This window comes from Sinocyclocheilus anshuiensis, unplaced genomic scaffold, assembly GCF_001515605.1.
Source record: "Sinocyclocheilus anshuiensis isolate Anshui unplaced genomic scaffold, SAMN03320099.WGS_v1.1 scaffold84, whole genome shotgun sequence".
In the NCBI taxonomy this organism is placed as follows: domain Eukaryota; kingdom Metazoa; phylum Chordata; class Actinopteri; order Cypriniformes; family Cyprinidae; genus Sinocyclocheilus; species Sinocyclocheilus anshuiensis.
In genome coordinates this window covers 556,005-574,878 of record NW_015557076.1, presented here as the reverse complement: position 1 = coordinate 574,878, position 18,874 = coordinate 556,005, and the positions used below count along the sequence as shown (strand labels likewise).

Here is an 18,874-nt window from a genome sequence, read left to right as displayed (position 1 = left end):
GTCCGTTTCGGAGAACCAGAGAACAAATATTTCAATCGATCGCTCAAGCATTGGTGGCACCGAAATCTGCGTTCTGATTCGGTAGTACATACCGGTTACATAGGTACCGGTGCCATATTGGCACTGGGTTTCAGTAACCAACCCTATTTATAAAATGGTCTGCCTCCACACAACAACACGGCGGCAGCATTAAAATCAGCGGCCCACCTTGTGTGCCATCTCTAATGGCTCTCCTCCCTTGATGAGGATCCCGTTCTGGGCTCCGACCCCTGTCCCCACCATAACCGCAGTCGGGGTGGCCAGACCCAGAGAGCAGGGGCAGGCGATGCAGAGGACCGTGATGGAGGCCTGGAAGGCGAAGCGGATGACGGCCTCTGCCTCAGAGATGCTCTTATCATAACCCTGCAGAGAGAGACGTTCAATATTTCATTGTGTTTAAAGAGCATAAACCTAATCTAGCATTAAAGGGATAGTTCATCCAAAAATGAAAATGTGCTGTTAACTTATTCACCCTAAGACCATCCAAGATGTAGGTGACTTTTTTCTTCAGCAGAACAATGAAGAAGGTTTTTATCTGAAACCGTGGTCCTTGGTGATTCATAAAATGCAAGTTTTTGAGAATAAAAAAAGCATATCAATGAACACAAAATTAGTGGCTCCTGGCGATATACTGAGGTCTTATGAAACGAAACGATCGGTCTGTGCAAGAAACTGAACATTATTTACAACATTATTACCTGTAATCCAGAGCCTCAGACAAACGGGAATCTGATTATTTTCCGCAAACTGGTTCAATTCACTAGTTTATAGACGGGCTGTCGCTGCCGGTTTTTGAGGGTCAAAAAAACCATACAGACAAGTTCAAATTAATACCCGTGGCTCCTGGCGATATATTGAGGTCTTATGAAACGAAACGATCAGTCTGTGCAAGAAACTGAACATTATTTACAACATTATTACCTGTAATCCAGAGCCTCAGACAAACGGGAATCTGATTATTTTCCGCAAACTGGTTCAATTCACTAGTTTATTAATGTAATCATGTAATGATGTAATGTATATGCAATTACATTATTAAAGCACCCAATAATGACGTGAAATGTGGATGTTTTACGTGTCTAAAGCATATAAAGTGAATAAACTAGTCTTCATCAGCTCACCTTTTTACATAAACAATGAGAAACCATAAAAATGTTCATTTGGCCCTTCATTGGTGTGTTCGGTTCATGCATGTGAATATCAGCTGCTCGTCGGTCTTCGGTCCAAGTCGAACGGTTTCCTCAGTTCAGTGACTGTTGGAGGAACTGAAGCGCTGAATGATTCATTCATCACAGGATCAGATACGCCGCTATTTCTGCTCATTTCCAGTCGCAGTGACTGTCAGGCGTCTGTTAGTGAGCTTTGATTGAGTAACTTGTAGATCTGTGCTGCTCGAGCCACGAGCTGTTTCAGACGCTTCAGTCCGATTTTGATGAACCGGTTCAACTAGTTCATCAAAAAGAACCGGTTCAAAAGAATGATTGTGTTCCTTGATATGCTTTTTTATTCTCAAAAACACCAAGGATAAAATCACCAAGTAGTACGGTTTCATACTGTTCTACTGAAGTCACTTACATCTTGTATGACCTGAGAATGAGTGAATTAACAGCACATTTCATTTCTGGGAGAACTATCCCTTTAAAACCCTCAAGTATGAATATTTTCAAGGGGACATATCATGGAAAACAGGATTTTTCTTGCTCTTCTGAAATAAAAGAGTTCAGTGTACAGTGCAAACACACTCTAATGTTCAGAAAGAAACCTTGACCTAACCTTGTGAATAATAAGTGAATTACAGAGAAAAACAAAAATGCTTCCAAAATGACGAGCATGCATCTACAGAGACGGCTTCACTCACAGGGAAATACTTCTCCACAAGCGGAAAGTTCACAAAGCCGATCAGAATCCAGGCCACGAGAGTCAGGAAGGACACCCCAACAATGAACGGGACAAAGTAGCCGCTGATCTTATCTGCAAACTGCTGGATGGGAGCCTGAGATCGGAAAGTTTAACAGAGGGTTTTGTAATGATATAAATAAAAACAGTATTCTTCCACCAAACAATGTAGCTCCTCAGAATCTGTTGAGGTTCCAACAAAGTGGTTGCAAAGCAACACACAAACGTAAACAAAGGTGTATGTTTGTAGAGTAATTTACAACAGCTTCGATACTCAGCCAATCAGAATCAAGCACCGGAACTATCCGTTTTATAAAAATAAATAAATAAGCAAGTGTTCAACTGGGCTAATCTGGAGAATCAGAAGCGGATATTTCCAAAAGAGATGCTATGATCGCAGATGCTGAGCTGACAGATGCACCTTTGAAGTCTGCGCCTCCTCCACCAGTTTGACGATCTGAGAGAGGGTGGTGTCTGTGCCCACGTGAGTGGCTTTGATCAGCAGAGAGCCGTTCTGATTGATGGAGCCCGCGATCACGGTGCTCCCCGGCTTCTTAGTGACGGGCATGGCTTCACCTACAGCACAGGACACAACACACCAGTCACTGCACAAATGGGAAAATTAAGGGAAGAAACATTATACTGAAAGGCAATTTCTAGAGGATTTTGAGGAGAGGTGTGGTCGCTCTGTCATTGCTTTGCAGTTGTTTGACATTGTTTGGATGTTCCAGGCCCAAGTCATAAGAGCACATCCCATGTCTGATTAAATGACATTCTGATCATTAGACAGGGCTACTGACAAAAAAATTATATCTCAATATAACTAAATTCGGTCCGGTTTTCTGAGCGCAGACACTGAAGCACACACACACAGAAAGCGCACCTCACAGCGCGCGAGTACTCTTTTGCGTCGCATAAACGGAGAATTACACACAAAATGATGTCAAATTGTCCGTTGTGATGAGTATTAAACAGTTGATTACGTCTTAAGTGAACGTAAACAGCAGGGAGAATGTGTATCAGTACATTGCATTACACTGTAACTAAACCCATTCGATTTTAGCCGACTAAATTTACTGTAGATTTAGTCGACTGAAATCTTATGATATTTAGTCGACTAAAACTAGACTAAAACTAAAAACAATTCAGGTGACTAAAATATGACTACAAATAAATGGCATTTTAGTCAAGAGACTATGACTAAAACTAAATCAAAATTTGCTGTCAAAATTAACACTGATATTTACTGGGATTTTTTTTTTAGAAAACGATAATTATATGATATAGAGTGTGTTTTTGTGCTGGTACTTTGGCTGGTTTAGGCCTGTCATGGATAAATAAATATGAGTATGTGGCAGCAAATCCCCGTGTTATTGAGTGATTAATTTATCATTCATTCAAACTATTCATTCAAAACGGCTGATTTATTTAGAAACGAAGCAAGTGGCTGTCTTTATGAATGGATCACTGAATCATGATTAGTGTTATTGAGTGATTAATTTATCATTCATTCAAACTATTCATTCAAAACGGCTGATTTATTTAGAAACGAAGCAGCAAGTGGCTGTCTTTATGAATGGATCACTGAATCATGATTCGTTCAAAAACAGATTAATTCAGGAACGAAACACAGCAGAGTTTCTCTGAGATGCACAAATGTTCCGCTCCGGCTTTAACTGAACCTATTTTCATTGGCGAAACAGAAAAAAAAAGACAATATTGTGTCTAAAATGTAACTCACTCAATATTAACTTCTTGTTTGTTGAACTTTTGTATATAATTAATATCACATTTGCGATCGCGCTCGCACGCTAATATTTAGGAAAACAGCTGTTGCTTGTGATATTATTTAACTCTATAAATATAAAAACAGAAACTCATACAGCGATATTTTTTTGCTTTCATAACTTGAATTATAGGGTCATTTTAACAGCATTCTATTAGGCTTCATCACACAGTCAACGCTTTTGGACTCTCAAGACGTGTTTTTGTTTGTTTTTGCAAAGTGAGTGACAAACTCCATAATGTCAGCTCGCATATCATTAAAACAACAATTATGATATGTTCGCAGACGACAAACATCGAACACCCCCAACCTTTTTGACTCCAGTGACCCCCTTTTCTGTAATGTACAGTGTGTGCTCATGGTTGCCAGGTTGGGAAGATTAAGTATACTAATGGGCAGAAACTATATCGATTCAAGAAAAAAAAAAAACACTTATTGGGGGATTTAAACTCTTGACATCTGGCAACCGCAACCATGAATGCTTGTGGAGGTTTGTTACTAATGCAAGATCACGCAAGTGGCAAATTAAAATGAAACGTTTTCAGGATGAATAACCAGCGGGCACACAGATGATTATACTCGAGAGAAGCAGAAATCGTGATCATGGTTAACATATAATTCATTGTGCATCCCTAGTATATGGAACACACATCAATTATCCTGCCTCGTTTGATTGCACTCATGTTAGTAAAGAGAAAGTGCCCTCTCGAACCTGTAATGAGAGACTCATCTGCCATCGAGTGTCCTTCAATCACTCGGCCATCTACTGGAAACTTCCCTCCGGGCACAACCTTCACAACATCTCCTCTCTGAACCAGCTCCACATCCACCTGCTCCTCGCTGAGAGACAGAGATAGAGAGAGAAACACAAGGTCATATGTGCAGCTGTGCTCTTTGTTCAATAGGAAACCCAAACTAAACAGCACAGAGATGCACAAACCTTAACACGGACATGTCATCATTCAGTGTAACAACAGTGGCCTCTGTTGCCTGTAAAGACATCAGCTTGGACAGAGCTTCTGAGGTCTTGCTCTGCGATTGAAGACAATGCAACACATTAAGAGATATAATCACAAGCATGCAGGCGAATAGCTTGTGCAACTGGAAATGCTTGATCACCTTTGCTATCTGCTCCAGCCACCTGCCCAGCGAGATGAAGACAAACAGCATGGGTGGAGTATCGAAAAAGGTGATGGGGTTCACTTTCGCTCCCTCCACCATGGCAACCAGCAGAATCACCACGGAGTATGTGAATGCAATCGTTGTCGCCAGAACAATCAGCACATCCATATTGGCCGTCCTGTGCTTGACAGCTTTATAGGCTTGACCGTAGAAATACCGCCCACCGATAAACTATTTAAGACAGACAAAACCAGTATGGTGACTAAATACAAAGAGATCTTTCATAAAGCATTTATCAAAGTTTTGGCATGTTTACAGTAAACTAAAGCAATGAGCCCCAAGAAGCCGTGGTTTACAGTGAATTTATAACAGCTAAGGGGCGTAAGCGTCGTGCCTAAAACCCCCTTAGCTGTTATAAATTCACTGTAAACCACGGCTTCACGGGGATTATTGCTTTTATAAAACGGTTATTCCATATACGTAGTAAAGTTTCACAAAATAAAACCGAGCAAATAAAGTGTAATGATGTAAATAAAAACAGTATTCTTCCACCAAACAATGTAGTTCCTCAGAATTAGTTGTAGTTGCAACCAGAGCCTTTGAGAAACAGAGTTGCAACACTCCCACAGGCTTCCATAGGAACTGAGGAATGCGGAAGTAAAGCGTGTCATGGAGCAGCCAATAGTTCCAGTATTGAAGCCCATTCATTTCAGTGCTTCTCAAGCACACTCGCCAGAAAGTTGAGGAAATTACAGCAGTTTTTGACATTTTAACGCATTAGCTTACCCTCTCGGAAATCTGGCCAGTAGTTGTATTTTATGAAACACGTTATAGTTAATGTTTAGTTTTAGATAATAGGCAGTTATGCTATATTTGCAGTTAGATAACGTGAGAAACACCTTAATAGCGATCATAACCAGATGCTAGTTGCCATATTTTTAAGTTTTTAGTCTTTCTGCAATTTTTCTCTCCCTGTAGGATGTTGAATGAGTTTCAGTGAAGACTGCCTATTAAAGGAATACAAGAAAGAGTTTCGCTGAATGCAGTTGGTTGCCTTGTGCTTTTTTTAAACGTTATTTAAATTTTTTTATTGGGTTAAATTCCATATTCCAAAAAATATCCAAATTCCAAAAAAAAAGCTAAACTTATAAACATTGAGTGTTTGATAATGTCTAAATATACAATGCAAAACATAATAAATAAATAAATAAATAAGCTATTATGACCGGTAAAACTCTTTACAACAACTAAAGTAGAGCTAAATATATGTAGGCTATATTTATTAAACAGCCATATGGGCATCTAGTGGTTAAACCATGGCATTATATACATAGGAATATTATTTTTCTGGCCACCAAACGTCTCTAATTTGCCTCTTTGCACTGGAATTTAAAAACATTTTCTCTATTTTAACCCTAAATACTACGCTAATTGTAATATAAATAATAAGCATATTAGGAAAAGATATTAATGCTGTCTCTTCATCACTCCCCAGAATAAAATGTGATTGTTAAACGTAGTCAGCGTAGTTATCAATACATAATCAATGCACATGATGTGTTAATAATCACTAGAAATTGCTGCAAATATAGTGAAACTGCTGTCTATCCTACTTAAACCCATTCAAACATATTGACAGTGCGGAGTTGTTTGGAACTTTTGAGAGCTCCATGAACCACGTGACGGCGAGATCAAAGTGTGTTGCAACGGCTCTGGTTGCAACAAAGTGGTTGCCAAGCAAAAGACAAATGTAAACAAAGGTGTATGTTTGTAGAGCAATTTACAACAGCTTCGAACGTGGCTCAGCCAATCAGAATCAAGCACCGGAACTCTCCGTTTTATAAAAGGAATTTAAACATAGAAAGTGCATTAATAAGCCACAAGCTGGCAGGTAACCCACCTGAACGGGGACACAGAAGAGAAACGAGATCAGGTTCATGATGGAGAGGCCTGGCAGCAGCTGTTTCTCCAGGAACATGGTGGAGTGGTACTTCTCTCTGTCCTCGGCCGTGGCGTTGTGGTGGTGGGACGTGTCGATCTGGTGATCCACGATTATCATGTAGATCATCATGCCCATAACAGGCACGCAGAAAAACAAGCTGATGAGGAACGATCTTTTCCACCTGGGAGGAAACAGGATGCCAACATTAGCTCTGACCGACAACCTTGTGAGCAACTAGACTGCATTTGAAGATTTTTGAGCTACTTTTCCATTGTTTTTCTATGAGCGTGTCTCGTGTCTTCCGCAGCACCTTGCACGAGACACAGCATTGCTCAACTTTTAAAAATCGCATCTCGAGACCTTGCATGCGTGTTGTGTGTGAATTCATAGTTTTCAGTCACGTGACTGGCTCGAAGACCTGGTGGCCAAAATCCATAGAACTGCAGCACAGGCCCGTCAATTCTCTATCTGTTCCAATCGAAAAATATTTAGATCACCTCTCAAAAGAATAAAACAAAGACATGTGAACAAAATGCAAGGATTGGCCATTATTAGCAATCCATATAAAGCACCTGTCTCAATATTTCAATCACTAAAAACAGCGGGACATTCTAAAACGCTTAATGTGAAAACACTTAAAGTGCCTTTAAAACAGTGATATCAAAAGATCCAATTCAGTACACACTAGGTCTATCTGAAAGTGAAAGTAAAATGCGCACGCCGGTTTTACAAGCTATTTAAAAGCGAAGGAAAGCGAAGGAAAGCGAAGGAAAGTGAGGAAAAGAGGGAACGCCCCCGCGGTGATACCGGTATTGTCACACGTTGATTAACCGGTGGGAAAATTTCTTCACCGTCACAACCCTAGTACACTCCTTATTGACGATGCATGCTTTATGCAGGCAAGCAGATGAGCCCGGAATGAATGCAATGCGCTAAATGGTTAAGCGTCTTCTTTATAATGGTTTTCTATGGGAAAACATTTCATATTAAACTTATATATTCTGGGTTCATCTGCTTGTCTGTACAAAGTATGCATCATCAATAAGGTGTACTGAATTTGGCCTTTAAATGTCACTGTCTTACTACATTACTACTTAATGTACGTACACAGAAAGATAGTAAGGACATCGTTAAAATAGTCCATGAGACATCAGTGGTTCAACCTTAATTTGATGTTTTTTCATTTTTCTTTGCGGACAAGAAGTATTCTTGTAGCTTCATAAAATTACGGTTGGACCACTGATGTCACATGGACTATTTATACGATGTCCTTACTAGCTTTCTGTGCCTTGACTGTGGTAGTTGCGTTGCTGTCTATGCAGGGTCAGAAAGCTCTCAGATTTCATCATGAGGGTGAGTAATTAATGGCCGAATTTTCATTTCTGGGTGAACTATCCCTTTAATTCCTCTGGAAACATAATTTGCACAAAGACGTTTGTTAAAATTCCATGATTATTTAGGTAATAATGTTTTAAAAACTCATTCCAGAAACGCATTGCTCTTATTCGCTCATGTACTTACTGTCGGATCTCACGGCTGTGATCCAAGTGACTCCCAGGACGATCTTTCTTCACTAGAGAGGCTGTAAATCCCAAGTTCTGTCCATCAGAAAAAGGGAAGTACACGTCAGAACACACGCTACAGAACAGTCTTCATAGTTCTTTTTCATTATATTATTTATAGCTTTGTTCCAGAACATAATGAACTGACACACAACTCAATAAGTGACTGATTCAGAATGTCGACTGAAAACGGTGCCCCTCACGCAAAAACAATCACTGCTTATCACACTTCATGGCTAGCAGATAGCTGAAATATTTCAAATTCTATGTAAGCAGATTAAGATATATGTGAGCCTGGAGCACAAAAGCAGTCTTAAGTCGCTGGGGTATATTTGTAGCAATAGCCAAAAATACATTGTATGGGTCAAAATAATCGATTTTTCTTTTATGCCAAAAATCATTAGGATATTAAGTAAAGATCATGTTCCATGTAGATATTTGTTAAATTTCTTACCGTAAATATATCAAAACTTAATTTTTGATTAGTAATATGCATTGCTAAGAACTTAATTTGGACAACTTTAAAGATGATTTTCTCAATATTTTGATTTTTTTGCACCCTCAGATTCCAGATTTTCGAATAGTTGTATCTCGACCAAATAATATCCTAACAAACCACACATCAGTGGAAAGCTTATTTATTCAGTTTCTTACCGTAAATATATCAAAACTTAATTTTTGATTAGTAATATGCATTGCTAAGAACTTAATTTGGACAACTTTAAAGATGATTTTCTCAATATTTTGATTTTTTTGCACCCTCAGATTCCAGATTTTCGAATAGTTGTATCTCGACCAAATAATGTCCTATCCTAACAAACCACACATCAGTGGAACGCTTATTTATTCAGTTTTCAGATGATGTATAAATCTCAATTTCAAAAAATTGACCCTTATGACTGGTTTGTGGTCTAGGGTCACATATATGTGTGTGAACATGAAAGTGAATTCACCTCTATCCATCTGATCACATCTCTCGGGCCGGTCACTTCTGGGTCATATCTGATGTGGGCTTTATTAGTTGCCAAGGCAACTGAAGCATAGAGGATGCCCTTCTGCTTCATCAGGTTAGACTCAATTTTGTGAACACAGGAGGCACATGTCATCCCTCTGACCTATGAAAAACAGACACGTCATCCTCAAACTTGTGCTGATTAGAAAATGGGTCAAAAATCAGCAATAGCTAACCACAAGCTCCAGGGTCCCATCGGAGCCGTCACAATCCTCCATGACCGCAGCCGTGAAGCCGAGCTCTCGGATAAACTCCGCTATTCTCTGAGGATCGATGATCGACGGGCTGTATCGAACCTCGGCTTTACCGGCCATCAGTGCAACCAAAACAGAGTGTACACCTGAGGAAAAAAGACACGATGCCACACTAAATACAGCCGTTCTTAGATTTTAACACAATCTTTACATATTTGTTTTAAGCGTTCTACCTATTAATAGAGTTTTGTAACAGATCTACTGATTAATCAATTTTTGACACCATAACTATGATTTAATACAGTGCAATTATAGTCTAGCATTATTTTATTTTGTTATAAAATAATAATTTTATTTTTTGTTATTTTGTTTGTAAAGATCAGGGATTACCAGTGCTGGGTAGAAACAGTTTTTTTTTTAATAAATAAATACATTTATTTATTTGTTTGTTTGTTTATTATTTTATTTATTTGTTTATTATTTTATTTGTTGGTTTGTTTATTTATTCGTTCGTTCGTTTGTTTCAATGTCATATCCGCAAAAATGGCTATATTCATGGCAACATTAACAATACCATTTCAATACATCATTTACAATAATATAATTTTCTTAAGAAATTCATTATATACATGTAAACACACAAGAAACAACAATAGTACCGATAAAAATCAAATACAATCTTTCAGTTTAATCAGAGATAAAAATTCAAAAATTCTTCCAGGAGAGACTTTTTTAAAAATGTCTTAGTAAATTTTCTGAATAATATCATTGTCTAATATCATTTAAAATTGGACATTCTATTAAAATATTTTTACACTCAAAAAATTCTTACACAAGTCTCAGACTGGTTTCTCTTCTCCTTTCAATAAATATGAATTTGTGAGTCTTGAATGTCCAATTCAGAAACTGATTACATGTAATCTGGATTAAATAATCAGATTCCAAAAATGAAGTACTTGTAATTAGAGTATATTACATCTTATAATGCTCATAATCAGATTACAGCTACATTTTAATGGATTACATTATTACATATTATTCCCATAACAGAAATTTAATTATTTATAATTCATTGACTCTCCCCAATTCTTTTTTTCTCTTTTAATATTCCTTTCTAAAATTCACAATGATGGTCAATGGTCACACTGACATGCAGCTAAACGAATAAAATATTTATTTTTAGTGTTCAAGTGTTTAAATTCCTTTTATAGAATGGAGAGTTCCGGTCCTTGATTCTGATTGGCTGAGCCACGTTCGAAGCTGTTGTAAATTACTCTACAAACACACACCTTTGTTTACGTTTGTGTGTTGCTTTGCAACCACTTTGTTGGAACGGTTTTTATTAATATCATTACACTTTATTTGCTCTGTTTTATTCTGTGAAACTTTACTATGTATATGGAATAACCGTTTTATAAAAGCAATAATCCCCGTGAAGCCGTGGTTTACAGTGAATTTATAACAGCTAAGGGGGTTTACTCCACTTCGCGTCGTACCTAACAACGCCCCTTAGCTGTTATAAATTCACGGCTTCTTGGGGCTTATTGCTTTATTATTTTACATTTTATGATTTACTTAATTATTAGCTTTTTATAAACTCAATCAAACCCACTGCAGTTCTTACATTAAGCCCAGTTTGGGAAACTCTGGAGTAATGTAATGTTTAAGGTAGGGCTGCAGGATTATGACAAAAATCATAAGTGTCGATTATTCCCTTGAAATTGTAATTGCGATTATTAATTACGATTATCACAATTCAAACACTCGAACTGAAAAACTTTTATTGCTTTTCTATAGTACTAAGACCTCAAATGTCATAAATACATTGGTTTGGTTTCTTCTTTAAATAATAAAAAAAAAATTAAAATATGCATTGTAGGGCTGGGTATCATTCAAACTTTTTCGATATCAATACCGATACCGATACCTTGACTTCGATACTGGTTCCTGGTGTGAATACCTGCGTCTGTGCGTCTCTCAGCAGCGTTCAGCAGCAGCGTCTACTAATAGTGAATCTTTAAGTTAAACTCCTTCATGAACCTCGCTACTGAGAAATGTCAGAATGAAACTATTTTACTGATAAATTCGCGGCGCAGCGCTGACAAGAAGTTTCTTTTCGCGTCTCCGCGTGTCTGCACTGTGTGTGCGTCTGTGAGAGAGACTGGGAGAAAACGTTTATGTACGTGATTTCCATACATAAAAAGGTGGAAAACATACAGTACCACGAGAGCTAAAGAGAGCAGACTGCTCCGTGCGCTTTCGAATCGCTCTCGCGGATGATCGATCTGCGCCGCGCTTCTAGTCGAACACACCGGCAAGTGCTGCAGGCTTATTGGCTCACTGACGCTGACGAGATTAACCCCTTAGGTATCGAAATTTGGTACTGAACGACGAGACGTTTTTCGATACTCGATGGTATCGAGGCAATTCGGTCGGTGCCTAAAAAGTATCGAACTCGATACCCAGCCCTAATGCATGGTATTATAATGTTATATTAAAACTAAAATTAAAACAATGAAAAAACTCTTACGATAACGACCTGTAGAAAGAAAAAAAACACATCCTAAGCACGCAGAATAACATACATGGACTTTAAACGATTAATTACCGCTTTGAACGATTACGTAATTGTGGCATCCGTAATTGTAATCACGATTAGAAATTCAATTAATTGTAAAAATTAATTTTATGATGTTGAAATAACATTTTTTTTATATTTTTTCTTTCTTTGTGCTTTTTTATATCAATACGTTACACTTAAACGGTAAGTTTAAAACAAGCTTGATTTAAAAAAAAAAGTAGTCAGATTACATTACCTAAAATGAGTAACATAGATTACGTTACTAACTACAGTTTTCATCAAGTAATCTGTAATCAGACCCAGCTCCGGGGATTACCATGCTCGTTCTTCAGGTTCCTCTCAATGTTAGCCACGCAGGAGGCACAGGTCATTCCACCAATCTGGATAAAACATTTGGAAATCGTGTTTGTTGCAGGCTCAGCGTCACTCTCCGCTTCATTCTCTTTCACGGCTGACCAGACCGGAGATAACGACAAGCTCCGGACAGACGGCAATGGGCTTTTGACCACTGAAGGCACCAATGAATTTGTCTCTGTAAACATGACAGGACAAAGTTAAAGGAGTTAAAGGAGACCTGATACTGGTGACAATGTAGGACATTGCTGCTGTGCTTTTTGAAATTGCATAATCTGCACTCCAAAGCAATGACATGATATTATAACTTATTAATTTGTTCCCTCCTTTTAGTTAAATTAAAATAAACTGTGCTATTCTAAAGTAAGATTATATCAAATGTTAACAGAACGAGACGGATGTGGTTGTTAGGTGAATCTCACAAAACCTGTCAAGAACATATCTGGCTCATATTTTACCCACAAATAAACTAAAAAGTTTATATTTATCACCAAAAGGCCTATTAGAACTATTACGACTGTGGCATTCTTACCAATTCTCATTACTGCAAAGCTAAAAAAAAAAATGGAATATTTAGAATTAATTGAATTTAAACATCATGGTATCGCTTAACTGTTTTTATGGAGATGTTTTTTATATAACATTGAGTCATGATGACTTGCATTTCTGTATTCTATAAATACATGAATCATCCGGACACATGACGACACTATTGAGAATTGGGACGGAAATGTGCTTTTGTCGTGACAATAGTGTCACAGTGCCAGAAAATCTCAATCACCCAAAACTAGACTTCATTGTCTTGATGCAAAACATAATTTATTGTTTTCGTTCTTTTTATGGAGTGATGAAATATGACCAGGCCAAGTTCCTTGTTTTTGGAACCAGTCAGATATGGTATTAAACATTGTAAATGGAAGCTCAAACGCAAAAACAAACCACACTGGTTCTCATACATCAAGCCAATCTGATATGGATGACTTTTACAATATCTTTTTTATGAATATTTTGAAGCGTCAACATTTTGGTGGAATAGACTTTCAATGGAGGGACAGGAATCTCTCAGATTTCATTAAAATATCTTCAAGTGTGTTTCAAAGATGAATGAAAATCTTGCAGGTTTGACAGAATTTTCATTTTTGGGTGACTTAACACTTTTATCAGCTTTTTTTTTTTTACTTGCAATAATCATACTACATTACCAAAGACAGACACATTTTTGGAGGCTCAAAACAAAATGGGCACGATGCCTCTGAGTGACAATATTTGGCCGAGATACAACTATTTGAAAATCTGGAATCTGAGGGAGCAAAAAAAATCAAAATACTGAGAAAATCATCTTTAAAGTTGTCGAAATGAAGTTCTTAGCAATGCATATTACTAATCAAAAATTAAGTTTTGATATATTCACAGTAGGACATTTACAATATATCTTCATGGAACATGATCTGTACTTAATATCCTAATGATTTTTGGCATAAAAGAAAAATCTATAATTTTGACCCATACAATTTCTTGTTGGCTATTGCTACAAATATACCCCAGCGACTTAAGACTGCTTTTGTGCTCCAGGGTCACATATGTTCAGAAGTAATCTGAACAATCTCAGAAGTCAAGCTAATTCAAATTCAAAATGACTGAAGGTTAAAACACCAGTAGACTGTTATTATATAAAAGTTCGCAATTTCAATTTGCGCGATTTGAAGGGTAATGGAAATGCGCCTAATGTAGTGCAGCTAACCAGCCTAGTGAAGACTAACAGAAGGAAAGACATAAGAAGAAGCACTTACCAGGGAGAAAAGCATCAAAGCCCATGTCCTCTACGGCGGCCCTCAGCTCCTCGGTGGTCGTCACTAAAGGGTCATACTCAAAGGTTCCCTGATGACTGGCCAGTGACACTAGGGCCGATCTCACTCCTTTCTTCTGGGAGATCATGCCCTCGATGGACTGAACACAGGAGCCACAGGTCATGCCCTCGATGTGGATCTCCGCGACTGATACCAGCGGCTGGAGGAAGCCTGGCTCTGGGGAAGCTGGGAGGATAGCTTTAAAATCCCCTGGAGGAAGGGCTTCGATGGCTTTCTGTAGCTCCACCACTGAGGCTTGTTTTGGGTTGTGCTGAATCGTAGCTTGTCTGTTCTCCAAGGACACGACGACCGAACTCACTCCAGGCAGCTTGGATATATTGTCCTGAATGTTGACCACGCAAGACTTGCAGTGCATTCCCGTCACCTGAAACACTGTAGTGATGCTGGAGTCTGTGCACGGCTCTGAAACCTTCTCCTCCTGTTTGTGAGCGCTGAGCAGGCGCTCGACTTCACTAGCTGAAAGCTTTAACTGCCGAGGTTTTGATTTAACAATGGCTTTGAAACCAGCCACCTCGATTTGGTTCACAATCTTATCCACCGTGATGACGCAAGGCAGGTAAAGTACAGCGGCCTCCTGGGATTCGAGAGAGACTGAAAAAGCACGGACAAAACCAAAAATCAACACTCAGGAAATGTTACAGTATTTAAGAGCTAATAAGAATATGCACGCTCTAGTGTTAATTTTGCCCATGACTAAGACCAGACTGCAATAAGGTCAATAAACGATAGCTGTGACTATACCAACATGCAATATTGTTGACGAGACTAAAATGTATTCTAAAAAATAAAAACTATACCAAAAACATGAGACAGAATATTATTGCGGCCTGCTGTACACACCTCTACTACACGAGCGTTCATGTGTGCGGTTGCCAAATATCAAGAGTTCAAATCCGCAAATCAGAGCTTCTCTGTTAAAAGGATGCATTTTCTTCCCGGTGTTTTGCTTATTTTTTTTGCAATCTCGTTCTTCATTACGGACGCGCCGACGACGATCTGAAACACGTAAGCTGGAGTTTAGCGATCTCCATGTGAGATGTTCGTTTGCGATTGTGTTTGCTGAATAAATGCACTTACTCAACCGCTGTTGTTTTAATAGAGAAACATTATTGCAATTTGGAATTATTGGAATTACTATTAAAGCAATAAGCCCCAAGAAGCCGTGGTTTACAGTGAATTTATAACAGCTAAGGGGCATTGTTAGGCACGACGCGAAGCGGAGTTATTAATTTATATTATTTATATATAAACCGTTATATAATAAAACGGTTATTCCATATACGTAGTAAGGTTTCACAGAATAAAACAGAGCAAATAAAGTGTAATGATATTAATAAAAACAGTATTCTTCCACCAAACAATGTAGTTCCTCAGAATCAGTTGTGGTTGCAACAAAGTGGTTTCCAAGCAACAGACAAACGTAAACAAAGGTGTATGTTTGTAGAGTAATTTAGAACAGCTTTGAATGCGGCTCAGCCAATCAGAATCAAGGACCGGAACTATCCGTTTTATAAAAGGAATTTTACTGTTACAATATTTTTGTTTGTTTATGCTAGTTGTCATAATGTAGACAGAGAGAGTGCATTTCTAAGTCTTTGATATTAATTCATATATTAAATATCCTGTAATAAATCAGTACACTAGATGAGGTCAAATAAACCATGTGTATGAGTCCACATTGTGCTTATTGGTGAAAGTGCAACACCTGAAATGCAAAAATAAATTTCTCAAATTAAAATCTTTTCGATTATAATTTTGAGCAAAAAAAAAATAATATATTTTTTTTTTATCAGTTTAACTATTAAGCATGACGGAAATGTGACGAAAAGTTTTCATTGACTAAAACTAAAATGCTCTGACATTTAGTCGACTAAAACTTGACTAAACAAAAACAAGACAAGGTTGACTAAATATGAGAATAACTAAAAAGTACATTTGACACGAAGACTAAATTAAAAATGTCCGACAAAATCAACACTAGTAAAGTTTTGCTCATACAACAATGCTCATATTTGTCAAATGTTTTTTTGTCAGCCAAAACCCTTAAAATAAAATATTTACTTGAAATATCTCTGAGGAAAGTTAATATTGCAATAATTTAACAACTTGTATATTTACAGTTCTCTGATGTCGGTTAACGGTCACATTGACACGCAGGTAAACAAATCAAATATTTATATTTATTTTACATTTTTATGATTTAATTCATTATTAGCTTTTTATCAACTCACAAACCCTCTGCAGTTCAGCCCAGTTTGGGAAACCCCGGTGTAATGTCATGTTTAATGCATTTTATGATGTTTATACCAAAAAAAAATTTTAATATCAATATGTTATTAGGTAAAATACTAAATTAGATAACACTAATCTAAAAAAGTAGTCACAATACATTACCTAAAACGAGTAACCTAGATTACACTACTAACTACAATTTTCATCATGCAATTTGTAATCAATAACAGACTACTATTTGTAAGTAATCTACCCAGCACTTGTTACAATCTTGCCTTAGTGCAACTTTAAGCAAGATATGAGGAAGGGAAGGTCATATTGCGTTATCCTAAATGTATAGATTGTGTAAGATCTCATTTCTTATCAACTGGCAGCACAATGCCATTGAGTTTAAAGTTGATTTTACCATATAAACTTCCCAATGCATGATGTGATTAAATGTGACCCTGGAGCACAAAAGCAGTCTTAAGTCGCTGGGGTATATTTGTAGCAATAGCCAACAATACATAGTATGGGTCAAAATTATCCATTTTTCTTTTATGCCAAAAATCATTAGGATATTAAGTAAAGATCATGTTCCATGAAGATATTTTGTAAATTCCCTACTGTAAATATATCAAAACTTAATTTTTGATTAGTAATATGCATTGCTAAGAACTTCATTTGGACAACTTTAAAGATGATTTTCTCAGTATTTAGATTTTTTTGCACCCTCAGATTCCAGATTTTCAAATAGTTGCCAAATATTGTCCTATCTTAACAAACCATACATCAATGGAAAGCCTATTTATTCAGATTTATATTCATGTATAATCTCAATTTCAAAAAATTTAACCTATGACTGGTTTTGTGGTCCAGGGTCACACAAATGTTAAAGTTCGGTGTGACGACGACACTGGAGATTGTTTTACTGAAGCAAAGGCAAAAGTCACGTGATACCTTTAATCTTCTCAATGCCTTTTAACTTCCCAATCTTGCCCTCTATGGTTGTAGTGCAGGACAGGCAAACCATTCCTTCAATGCGCATTTTCACCGCCTCTACCCCGCTGGAGGAGCGAGAGCTCGGCCCTTCATGTGCATCAGGAACCAAGCAGCTCATCACGTCCACGAGCCGCTCCACACTGACCAGAGACGGGACAGACGTGACAGCCAGGCCTCGGTGATCAGCGCTCTCCTGCGTCTCCAACACCCCTTCAGTTTGGGCCAGCACGCACCGTGCCTGCTGGATAGAGTCTGTGCTACAGCCAGCTGTGCTGAAGACTTTGGTTTCTGTTTGGACTGGTGCTGACGTAGCATTAGTCAGGCTGCACTCAAAGCCCACGTCTTCAATGGCTTCTGCTAAGGATTCTGGACTTTGGCGAGTGTGATCAAATGTCACAGTTGCATTACTTTGCTCCAGAGACACCTGTGGAACAAAACAAAAAAAAGCTCATAATGTGCCAATCCGTCAGATTGCCCAATAAAAGCCACACGGTTACTCGTAGAGCAGCATTGTTCCAGTAACCAGAGATGCCACACGTGCTTGTGGTTGCACAACACATCATTAAACACCAGATAGTTCTGGATGCTGATTGGCAAAGTTTTTACAAAAGCTACGGTAGTATCCTGCCATACCCAGAAAACGTCTCAACTCCCGCCTAGAAGTATGCACAGGAAAATCTGCAATAGCAGCCACTTTAGCTTCTACAGGCTTTACCTGGCCTTCTCCCGCGTCTCCCTGCTGAAAACGAAAGTAAATACAAAGAGGAAAAAAAGGGGAGGGAAAAACAAACACCGTACCAAAAACGCATCATAATTTTAACATGGGACGTAACATTGGCTAATGCAGCATTTCAGCTGTACTCCAATACATGATATTTCTTCAGATTGATATTAATAGCCTTCTTGAGAACCTTTCCAGCAAACTCACTGACCTCTGGTATAATAGCTGAAAATACATGATACAAAAATGCATACATATGTGACTTCTGACAAACGATTAATCGCATCCAAAACAAATTAGTTTATTTACATAATATATGCGTGTGTACTGTGTAATTTATTATGTATATATAAATACACAAACATACATATATTTTTTAATTTACATGTGTATATATATATATATACATTTATATTCATATATAATTTATATTTTATATATATATATATATATATATATATATATATAATACAAATGTAACATATTTTTCTTAAATATATACATGCATGTGCATATACATAATAAATATGCACAGTACACACACATATATTATGTAAACAAAAACTTTTATTTTGGATGCGATT

At 37.6% G+C, this 18,874-nt stretch overlaps 1 protein-coding gene across 1 annotated transcript in view; it reads right to left on the bottom strand.

Moving 5' to 3' along the window:
• Positions 1-18,874, bottom strand: part of LOC107676788 (copper-transporting ATPase 1-like) — a 37,037-nt gene that overhangs the window by 9,273 nt on the left and 8,890 nt on the right. The window contains exons 3-15 of the mRNA XM_016471467.1: positions 17,528-17,993; positions 14,279-14,947; positions 12,451-12,666; positions 9,536-9,699; positions 9,301-9,462; positions 8,307-8,383; positions 6,744-6,966; positions 4,841-5,074; positions 4,662-4,753; positions 4,434-4,561; positions 2,357-2,511; positions 1,898-2,032; positions 208-402 (exon numbers count right to left, since the gene is read on the bottom strand). Of these exons, the coding sequence (XP_016326953.1) occupies positions 208-402; positions 1,898-2,032; positions 2,357-2,511; positions 4,434-4,561; positions 4,662-4,753; positions 4,841-5,074; positions 6,744-6,966; positions 8,307-8,383; positions 9,301-9,462; positions 9,536-9,699; positions 12,451-12,666; positions 14,279-14,947; positions 17,528-17,993 (2,916 nt within the window). The remainder of the gene's footprint in view (positions 1-207; positions 403-1,897; positions 2,033-2,356; positions 2,512-4,433; positions 4,562-4,661; positions 4,754-4,840; positions 5,075-6,743; positions 6,967-8,306; positions 8,384-9,300; positions 9,463-9,535; positions 9,700-12,450; positions 12,667-14,278; positions 14,948-17,527; positions 17,994-18,874) is intronic.